We start from the raw sequence: 11,138 nt of genomic DNA on the forward strand, positions 1-11,138 counted from the left end.
ATAGAGAAGGCAGAGATGGTTAGTTACCATTTCTGTCTTCCTGATCACTGCATACACTGCTCTAAGGAAGTGCTGTGTATACAGATTAGGAGGCACTTACAGTGCTTCCTGCTCTGGACCCAGCGATAATGTGATCACAAGGTGCTTGGAGGGAGCAGGAGTTGCTGTGTCCAATAAGACCCAGATCAGCAGAAGGCTGAACTTGCCCTGTAATTGGGGCTTAAAAACGTTGAAAAAAAAAAAATGACACTTTTTTTTTTTTTCCCATTTACTCTCAATATCATGAAAAAATACAAATAAAAAAGCTGCACAAAAGTTAGGTCGTACATACTGCGAAAAAGAGAGGTAAAAAATATTTAAATAGCCAAACACGGTCCAGTTATGTTCAGGTAGCTGTCCATCGGTGTACGCTGCATTATGTGATTTGTATGCTCTTCTGGATAATGACGTAGTTGCTGTTTGGTAATTGTACTGTTGATGACTTCTGTGGCTGATGAACAGGTCTTTTCCATTTGTTTTTCAGAGCCATCTCTAGAGCTCTATCTTCTGATCCATAATCTGGACAGTCATATGCTAAGAGGAGACAAATGTCAGCAAGTACTTGGGCAACTGGCTTCAATTTCCAACATCCATCTCCTTGCCTCCATAGATCATATAAATGCCCCTTTAAGTAAGTGAGAAGTTGCTGTACTGGTTTATTGGGTGGCATCATGACATTTAGCGCAACATGTCGTTATAGCAGTAACAGACTTCATTTTGCTTTAGGAAATAAGAAATCACGTTGTGGGCTTGTACATCTACATTATTTCATAGGGTCTCTGCAGACTACTTTATTCCAAAGTACAGGAAGTGCTTACCAGCTACCAATAGAAATATATGTAAAATATATCAAGCTGGTGATTGAGTATCCGAAGTCCTGTCACTGTAATGTGGGAACAAAACCTCTGGTTTCTAGAGGCTATTAGACAAGCACATTTTACAATCTGTATTATGACTGCAAGACCCCATCCCCCACAATTCCTCTGATCCAAACTTTGATGGCCATAGAGATCTACAGAGTGAAGCCATAAGATACTGTTTTACTATTAATTGTATTCACAGATATTACGTTCTCTTGAAATTACCGGTTCCAGTAGTGTTGGAGAATGAAGCTTTCCCAAAGTTTATCCTTCTTCCAGTAAACATTGGATCCACTCCCACTTTTTCTTAAAAAGAAATCACAAATTGCCACAATCCAACAATTGTAGTTTGGCTACATTCCTTGTCCTCTATGGTGATCAGATGCATTTTGAGGTTTCCATCATTGGGTGACACAGATGATGATCTTCGGTGTAGCTGCGGTCACTAGGAGTCAGACACTGACCAAATGTGTTAGCGCCTCCCATGACAATCTATGCTAATACTCCTCTAGTCATCCTGCTAGTGGTCCTTACAACTTGGCTTTATAGATCTCTCTACATTCTTCTTTCAGGGTAGTAGATTTTTGTAGCCACCAAGTCCGAATCAATTGGTGAAGCCTCCCTGCAAGAAACGGTCATAGCTAACACATTTTGCATGTTGAAGTGCAAAATTTCAATGTTGCCAGCCTTGACAATTTTATTATGGCTTTCAAGGAACTTCATGTTGAGAACCAGGACTCCTACTCTTAAATGGAATTTTTCTTCTAGCGTCTCCAGTGTTTCTCCAAATTCTTTCAACCTCTTTATATTCAAATTTGGAAGGAAATGGAACTTTCCTGATGTTATCTATCCCATTTCCAGACATCTCCTGTCTCTTACCTGGCCTTACACAAAATTATGGCAGATTCTGACTTATTTTAAAACACCCTCTTTTTGGGTGAATAGTGTAAAACCGCTCCATCAAAACATTCCTCCCAGCAGAGGTGGTGCAGGAAAAGGTGCAAAGCCTGTCTGGTTACTGGTCCACTCCTCTGAGCCACATCATTCTGCAAATAGCTGTAGAGAGCAGACGTTAATCCATTGATTCAGTGTCTATAAATAAATAAATTCCCAACAATTCTTCATTTTTCTGGTTTTCAACTATTTTTATAGCCTTGTTGTTGTAGGTTGGCCTTTAATTTTTTTGATCAAACTTATGTTAACATTATTTTCATGCACTATTGCAATTGCACTATTGCAATTTATTTATTTACTGCAGGGTATTTGCTTAGTTTGTTTTTATCTTATGTTTTTTCTAGTTTGGCAGCCTACGTGATGCAATTTTTTTTCTGAGGCCTTGATGAAGACTAGCATTCAACTGCCCCAAAACAGTTGGAGCCTTTCTGGCTACACGAACAAAGGGTAGGGCCTATTTTCTTTGTTTTTACTACTGTTCAAGCCTGTGCTCTTCTAACAGGAAGCAAAACGCGCAACAGCAAAAAGAAGCAGCTTTTCTTTAAACCATGTCCCTTGTGGTGCCCTTGTCCTTCCAGGACTACCTCCTGTTAGTCTACCGTCCCCCACCTCGGAGGGTAGGACAACTATTTTTCACTCTATACCCTAAGATCACATCTTCCATTCAGTACTCCAAACTCTACCTCCAAAGCTTAGGCCTTTTGTTTTCCTGGTCAGTTTTGATTTTTTTTCCTCTCCAGGGAACAATCATACAAGTCCCATCTTTTTGTGATACTGAAAAAAGAAGAAAAGTATATCCAATTTTAGATCTGAGGGATCTCAAACATTAAGTCGAGGAGTTTCTGAAAACTATAGTTACATAGTTTTCTATAGTTATAGTTACTATAGATGGTCTTTCTCTGCAGATGCATATCTACACATAATCCATTTGTAAGTCCAACTAGAAGGTCCTTCTTTTCACACTCTAGTCACTACCTGGGACGTTCACATTTGAATTGGCAAAAGCTCTAATTGTCACAAAGATTGTTTCTTTTCTGAGGGCTTTTCTTCACTCTCGTAGTGTTGTAGCAGCATCCTATTTCGTGAGTCCTACCTTATGTCTCTTCAGCTGGATAACCAACAGCCCCAAGCGTTTTCTCTCCCCTTTTCAGTTCCTAACATCTCTGGGCAAGTGCTTCATCACACCCCAGAACAGGATCTTCTCCCATTTGAGAAACTTTGGTCTTTACAGCAAAGTGTTTGGTCTCTCCACTATCAAAATATCACTGCTTGATGATGCTGGGAATGATTATCTCCTCCATGGAGTCTAAATGATATCTCCAGTTCCACCCGCTCTCCCTTCAGAATGTTTTTGTAACTTGGTGGAACAAGTCCACAAACGCCTATAATCGTAACACTCTTCTTCTCCTATCAGTCTCGCACTCACAATGGTAGATACTGTTACCCCAAGCTGGCCCGACTGCTTCTTCCTGTTACCTCAGTGGTTGGTTATAACAACAGGTGCCAGTGTCACAGACAATGGAAGGGTCTTCCAGAATCTGATCGTTCAGGGTGTGTTGAACCCACCGGAGTGCTCTTTGGTGGCCCTGGAAACTCGGGACAACCTTCTGTCCCTTCAACATTGCACCCTCAGAGTTTAGACAGACAGTGCCAAGGCAATTACCTACCCTAAATGATTTAGGCTGCATCCTCAGCTCTGCAGCCATCCTAAAGCGGGCAGAAGCACGAAAAAGCAGCTTTCTCTGCTGTTCACAAGGACTGAACAATTGGATCACAGACTATAGGAACCAATCTACTCAGTAGATTTGACACTTCCTTCTGAAATAATCAGAGAGATCTGCTACTGGCAAGTATCCCGGACATGGACCTCATGGCATCCAGACTGATCCACAAGCTGCCTGGTTTTGTATCCGGAACACAAGATCCCTCTTCCCCAGCCTTAGTGGTAGACTTATTAGCCATCCTGCTCACATTTCCATACAGCTTTTCAACTATCTCACTAACATCTGGATCATCAATAAGGTCAAAGTAGGAGTTGTCTCAGTGGTGTTCATCTCAGTGAGCCTGGTATGATCACTCTACTGGCCGGCACTCCTTGGCATTTCCCATTTGACAGATTTTCTTAAGCAGTCACCATCCTAAGAACACAAAGGGCCTGATACATTATTACATTTGTGCCTTTTGTTGTTTAGTTTATAATATTGTTCATTTGCTCTTTATTCTGTTAAGTTGATTCTTTTTTAAAGTCTATAAAGTTTTATATCTATCCACTTGATCTTTTTATTTATTTATTTTTTTTCATTGTGGACATATTTTTGGCCGATTCATCTTTTTTTTTTTTTGCCCCCACTCCCCCCCCCGAGTTATTTTTATGTATGTCTGAATTTGTGTAAATTTTGCAGAACATGCCTCTTTTTGCGCTAAAAAGGCACAAAAAATGTTACAGATAAAAATAAAGGGCGTTTGATTTTGCACAAAATTCATGAATCACGTGATGCATTTTGAAGAATTTGGCTCAAAAACCCTCAACAAATACCACAAGACGAAAAAGGAAAAGTGACTTAAAAATCACAAATGATGAATTAGGCCCAAATTTTCTTTAGGCAGGTGATGCAGGCCATGTTAAAGACTAGAAAATCTTACCCCTGGATCTACCACAGAACTTGACTCGGCATCCCTTGGCAACAAGATTCATAGTCCATTCCTTTGCATCCCTTCTCTTCGCCAGTGGCTCCATAGGATCATAACCTCCTTGATACTCTGCAGCATAATCTTTTTAAACCCTACCCAGCATCTCCCACTGATCTTAGAAGGTAGGCTTTTTGGTGATTTGTCTGTGCACTTACAGCTCTTTTGTAAATCTTCATGTGTGGTGACTCGCCATGACAAGGTAGTCCTCCGCCCAGCCCCCTCCTTTCTACACAAAGCTTTTTACGTTTTTCAATTAAGGATCACATTCTCCCTTTTCGTCCCTCTCCTTCCCACCCTGGGAATTGGTCTCTCCACAGCTGAGATTTAAGTTTCACATTTACTTTTCTTGCACAGTTTCTCTTTATCGGCCAGACGCCCACTTTGTGGTTCCATAGTGTTTCAGGCTGGGTCTGGCAACTTCCATGGCCACCATAGATCCTGCATATTGGTGAATAGGAAAAGAGCCCCCTTTCCAGATGTGGCCCACTCCCCTTCATTGGTAGGCTAAGAGCTTTGTTCTTCCACCCCCCCCCCCCCCCCCCCCTGGAATGGCTTTTAAACGGTCCACCGATCAAATGATTTCATGGTGATCAGAATCCAAATTGTGCGACTAGGGGGTCGCAGATGAAATGTTTGGATTTTTGGGCACAGTAAAATCTTTGTCAGTCATTTGGTGACATGCCCCATCCAAGTTCATTCATTTGTTATGAATGTTTTCTCAAGGGGTGATATTTTTTTTCCCATCAGATTCTCATATGGTTTTTGTTTTTTTGTTCTTCATTACTATTTATGCCCATTTTATTCCAGTACTGGTTTAACACCGTGTCTGCTGGAGGATCTAATGGTTTTCTTAGTGTCGTCAGTTTTACCTGAAGCCATTATGATCATCATTGTCCTCTAATGAACATGACGGGAAAACGATTCTACACATAAGTAACAATTTATTAATTTTCAAATAATTCTTTTTTTTTTTTCCTTTTGTCTCCAGTGTGGGACCAGTCAAAGCAAAGCCTCTATAACTGGCTCTGGTATGAAACGACAACTTATAGTCCCTACATAGAAGAGACATCCTATGAAAATTCATTGCTGGTGAAACGCTCTGGAGCGCTGGCCCTCAGCTCTCTCACCCATGTTCTCCGCAGTCTCACCCCTAATGCCAGGTACATAAAACTTCTTTCTTGCAGAAAGTACTTGTATGAAAGCATCTTTCTACAGTTGCATTACTACAAAAAAGACCGGTTAATAAATCTAAAATATCTTGCTCCTTAGGGGTATTTTCCGTCTACTTGCAGAGTATCAGATGGCCAACAAAGACAACCCTTCCTATACAGGTATGAGAATGAAAAGGGCAATTCTGCTAGTGTGTTTTTTTTTTTTATGGGTTATATTGTATGGATTAAATATTTTAGATCTTGATAGATTGGACTTTTATGGCAAAAGGGGGAGTGATTTAAACTTTACCAAACAAATTAATTTTTTTTTTTTTTTTTTAGTCCCTTTTAGGGGATTTGAACCTGTGATTGCTTGCACAAGCACTTAAGTTTCATCATATGCTGTAATATTAAGGAATCTAATAAAATCACAGTCTGAGTTTCATAGGAGTATCAAAATACAGGCCCCAGGCTGCCATTGAAAACCATGGGTACCCCACCAGCAGGAGGCAGATGAGTACCTTAACCCCTTAACGACCTTGGACTTGTAGGTACGCCCAAGGTCACCTCCCTCTCTTTGGTGCAGGCTCAGGCACTGAGCCCGCACCTTTCCGAGCACATGACAGCTGATCTGATCAGCTGTCATGTGCCCCTAACAGCCACGGGTGGAATCGCGATCCACCCACAGCTTTTAACATGTTAAATGTCGCTGTCAAACTCTGACAATGGCATTTAACATGGCTGTGCTGAAAGTGCATCACAAACCATGCCCATTGGTGCGCCCGTCACATGATCGTGGGGCTGAAGCCCTGCTATGTGTGACACAAGTGATCAGATGATCGCAGCTTCTAGTCTTCCATGGAGACTATTAAAGAAAGTGGAAAAAATAAATTAATTAATTAATTAATTAAAAAATCTAAAAGTTCAGATCACCGCCTTTTTGCCCCATTCAAAATAAAACAATTAAAAATCAAACAAAAATACACGTTTGTTATCTCAGTGTTCAGAATCGCCCAATCTATCAATATAAAAAGAATCGGATCAGTAAACGGCGTAACAAGAAAAAAAAAAATCAAAACTCCAGAATTACGTTATTTTTGGTTGCCTCAACATTGCAATAAAATGCAATAACAGGGGATCAAAACATCGTATGTACCCCAAAATTTTATGAATAAAAACGTCGGCTCGGCTCGCAAAAAATAAGTCCTCAATCAGCCACAGATCCCGAAAAATGGGGACGTTACGGGTCTCAAAAAATGGCGCCATTATTTTTTTTAACAAACTTTTTTTTTTTCACCGTTTTCCAGTACATGATATGGTAAAAGCAATGGTGTCATTCAAAAGTTCAACTCATCCTGCAAAGAATAAGCCCTAGACCGCCATATTGATCGAAAAATATAAAAGTTATAGCTCTGGGAAGAAGGGGAGCAAAAAACGAAAATGGAAAAACCCAAGGTGGTGAAAGTATTAATTAACTTCTCGTCCCCCTCCCCAGTAATAAATAAATTAAATGCCGCTGTTAGAGTTTGATGTCTGCCACCTGCCGTGAGTGCAGCCGGCTCACACGCACCCTGTTGGGATGTAGTAAATGGGGGCTCAGGCTGGTAATACAGTTCTGCTCCATTTAATTGTCAAAGTGCTTTGGTCCCTTGAAACACCTGATTCCCATGATGCCGACAGATGGTCCTACCCCAACTAGTCTAATTTTGGGGATAGCTTGTGTGTTTTAAAGTCCCAGCTAACCCCTTTTAAGTCTTACTGAGAACTGACCTTTAGACATTTTGGGGTTCACGGAGTTCTCATGCTGACAATCCAGTTCCTGTGTTATTTTTTTTTTAATTCTTGTATGAACTGAATCTTGAATTCTATTTGACACCATTTCTCTAGGTCTCTCCTTTCAAGATTTTTATCAGCAATGTCGTGAAGCCTTTCTTGTTAACAGCGATTTGACGCTGAGAGCTCAGCTGACTGAATTTAGAGACCACAAGCTGATCCGAACTAAAAAGGTAGATTTCTTGTACCTATAAGGCACTATGCATTGTGTTGTTTTTCAGATGGATTGTTCATATTATCATCATACCTTCTGATTTAGCTTTTTTTTTAATGCTATTGAATTGAAAAGTACCATAAACGGCAAAGGAAACTTGACCAAGCTGAACTACAGGAAGTTTAAATAAAACTCTAGATTTATGCTTCCCAATCTGTAATCGTATTAAGTAGAAACAGAGACCTTGATTAATAGCAGAACTGGAGCAGATGGAATATTGTTTTATCAAAACTACAGCAAGAAGCCCAGTAAACAACCCAGCGTTAAAATCAGGGTTTCTGCCCCTTCTTTAGGCTGCTCTCAGATGGGTCAGCATTAACAACTTTAAAGAAAAGATGTTTAAGACCTCCAGAACTTTACAGTATATTAGTGTTATGTTCTAGAAAATGCCTGCTTTCTGCTGCTGTCTTGAGTGCTTTGCTGTGTAGACTGGAACAGAGTCAGCTGGTACACGGTACAATTCCTGGTCTCTTGGTGCTGTAGTCCCATCTCTCTCTCAAAACTCTATTAGTCTATTGACGTTTTGAGAATGTGATGCAGTACAGCACCAAGGGACCGGGCAGTGTACTGGGCACTTCATGACCCTCTTCCAATCTACACAGCAAAGCGATCATGACATCCGGTCTCTTCTTGAAGTTGGCAATGATATAAAATTCTGGAGAAGCCCTCTAATATCATTCGCCCCATAATGTCCTTGTACGTATGAGTACGTCCAAAGTCACATCCCCTTCTTTGGCGCGTGCTTCGGCGCTGAGCCCGCACCTTTCCGTGGACATGACAGCTGATCTGATCACCCGTCATGTGCCCCTAACAGCCCCATGTGGATCGCTGTCAACATGTTAAATGCCGCTGTCAACATGTTAAATGCCGCTGTCAATCTGACAGCGATATTTAACATAGCCGCGGCGGAAGGACGTCACTAGTTCCATCCATCTGTGCCCGTGTCACATAACCGTGGGTTGACATGACAACCCGGTGTCTGCAGGAGACCCCTGCAGCGGTCATTGCGGAGATGCTATGAGCGCCGCCCAGTGGTCGGCGCTCATAGCAAGGGAGCACTTTAGCTACACACATCTGGGCTGAAGTCATGCTGTGTTTAGCACAGGCGATTGAATGATTGCAGCTTGAAGTCTCCCATGGGAGTGGTGAATATTCATGGCTTTTAATAGCGGGCACACTGACAGCAGAGCTCAGCAGGAGCCGTGCTGTGGCTACAGTGTGCACGCTATTAGGGAGAATGAATGGTCACTGCTCCCCATGCATTCAGTCCCGGCGTGGGGAGCAGTGACTATTCCGGCACAGAGCGGCACACAGCGCTGGAGGAGAGATGAGGTGAGTATGAAAGTTTATTTTTTTTCTGTGCAGCGTGATGGGGATGAGGGGGGCTATACATAAAGGGATGAAGGGGGCCATACATACCAGGAGCCGCGCTGCGAGCACAGTGTGCCGGTTATTAAGGAAAATTAATATTCACTGCTTCCCACGCCCATGGGAGTGGGGAGCAGTGAATATTCATTGTCTTTAGTAGTGGGCAAGTGTAGGCTGCAGCAGGCGGCTGCTGCCTTCTTTGTACCGCTACTCCGCCACTGTCTCTTCCCCCACATCCCCCACCACCCGCAGCCACAGTATTTATGTATATTGGACTATAAGACGCACCCCCTACTTTCCTCCAAACTTTTGGAGGAAAAAAGTGCATCTTATAGTCTGAAAAATATGGTAAATGAAAAAATAACCTATACATGGTTGGTATCTACAAACTCGTAATGACCTGGAGAATCATAATGACAGGTCAGTTGTAGCATTTAGTGAACATGGTAAAAAACGAAACCAAAAACAATTGTGGAATTGCATTTTTTTTTTGCAATTTCACTACACTTTGAATTTCTTTCCCATTTTTCTAGTACGCGATATGGTAAAACCAATAGTGTCGTTCAAATGTACAATTCGTTCCACAAAAAAACAAGCCCTTACACGACCATATTGACCAAAAAATAAAAAAGTTATAGCTCTGGGAAGAAGAGGAGCAAAAAATGAAAAAACCCCAAGGTGGTGAAAGGGTTAAAGAGGTTTATGCAGTCCCATCTGAGAGCAGCACAAATGGTCTTTGTTTAGGGACAGTAGGGGTTGTGAAGCTGCCATATACCAAGGTGACTTGTGGTTTTACCACACACTAATGCAGTTGTCAAATGACTGTTAAAGGGGCTTGTTTTTCTCTATAACTCCCCCACCCCATCCCGCTCTTCTCTGATTGACAGCTCACGCTTCATAGAGCCAGAGATGTGTGGAGATAAGTGACAAACAAGCAGGTAGGAAGGTGCATGTAAATGTTTGGCCCCGCTGTGATGCACCTAGCGCCTGTACTTGGTGTGAACAGAACCGGTTTTGGAAAAGGTAAACTGGCATTTAAAAGACACTCATTTGTACTAAAACCACTTGCGTTATCATTGACAGGGCCCAGATGGTGTGGAATATCTGCTCATCCCATTGGATTTTGGGACCTTAACTGATTTTCTGCACATGGAAGACAAAGAAGGATAACAAGTCATCAATACAAGGGCAGGAACTGTGGCCTTCCCTCAAGTGTTTGGTCAATGATGATAGATACTCAGCTCAGGGGGCTAGACCTTCACCAGCAGCACGTGCCTTACAGATATACTGTCATTGTGTATATCTGGGTGCTACAATATTGAGCAGTCTTAGTTTTTGCATCTTGAGATGTAGAAGAACATAGCATTTTCTATTGGCTGCTGTGCGGCGATCGGTTAACATTGATTATGAGCATGTTATAATGCAGAGGGTCAAAAAGAAGGGTAGATTAGCGAAAATTTGTCAAATTCAGTGCAGGAGAAAAGTGGAGCACTTGCCGTAGCCATCTAGTCACTACTTTAATATTTCAAGAGTCCTCTGGGAAATAATTGGTATCAGCTCTTGCTCCGCTTTTCATGGCACTCATTTTGATTAATCCCATTATGTTTTCCACATAGTATAAATAAAAGTGTAATTTTATATTCTCTTACATGATGTCTTCAATAACCATTTGTCATTTTTTGTGCATTGTTTCATGAAAATGGAAGAGCAAAAAATGTTGGTTTATTTTTACCTTTGATTACTTTGTATATTATATATGCTGTAGAAGTATATTTAAAGCAACTTTCTAGTTTTCATAAACGTTCTCCGGTATCTATTGAGTGCTTGGTGCATGCACCCGCAGACCTCCTTTTTTACGTTTTGTGCTGTAGATCCAATTCCCAGGCTCCTCAGCTGTCACTTTAGATTGACACGGCACTTGTTTGACCCCTACTCTTGCAGTGACCTGCTCCACCTGCACAGTTGGCTGTTCTGTGAGCAGAGGGGATTATCCTAGAAATACTGCGGCACGATTTATCAGGTAGTCTG

General features: G+C 41.6%; 1 protein-coding gene across 2 annotated transcripts in view; it reads left to right on the forward strand.

Annotated features, from left to right (window-relative positions):
* The window catches only part of ORC2 (origin recognition complex subunit 2), a 36,405-nt gene extending 25,645 nt beyond the window's left edge, over nt 1-10,760 (forward strand). For both annotated transcript variants that reach the window (XM_073646503.1, XM_073646504.1), the window contains exons 13-17: nt 524-670; nt 5,533-5,704; nt 5,814-5,875; nt 7,583-7,701; nt 10,194-10,760. In XM_073646503.1, the coding sequence (XP_073502604.1) occupies nt 524-670; nt 5,533-5,704; nt 5,814-5,875; nt 7,583-7,701; nt 10,194-10,280 (587 nt within the window). In that variant the 3' untranslated portion in view covers nt 10,281-10,760. The remainder of the gene's footprint in view (nt 1-523; nt 671-5,532; nt 5,705-5,813; nt 5,876-7,582; nt 7,702-10,193) is intronic.
* The last annotated feature ends 378 nt before the right edge of the window (nt 10,761-11,138 follow it).

This window comes from Phyllobates terribilis, unplaced genomic scaffold (genome assembly GCF_046119375.1).
Source record: "Phyllobates terribilis strain yellow unplaced genomic scaffold, ASM4611937v1 Scaffold_9__5_contigs__length_417890890, whole genome shotgun sequence".
In the NCBI taxonomy this organism is placed as follows: Eukaryota; Metazoa; Chordata; class Amphibia; order Anura; family Dendrobatidae; genus Phyllobates; species Phyllobates terribilis.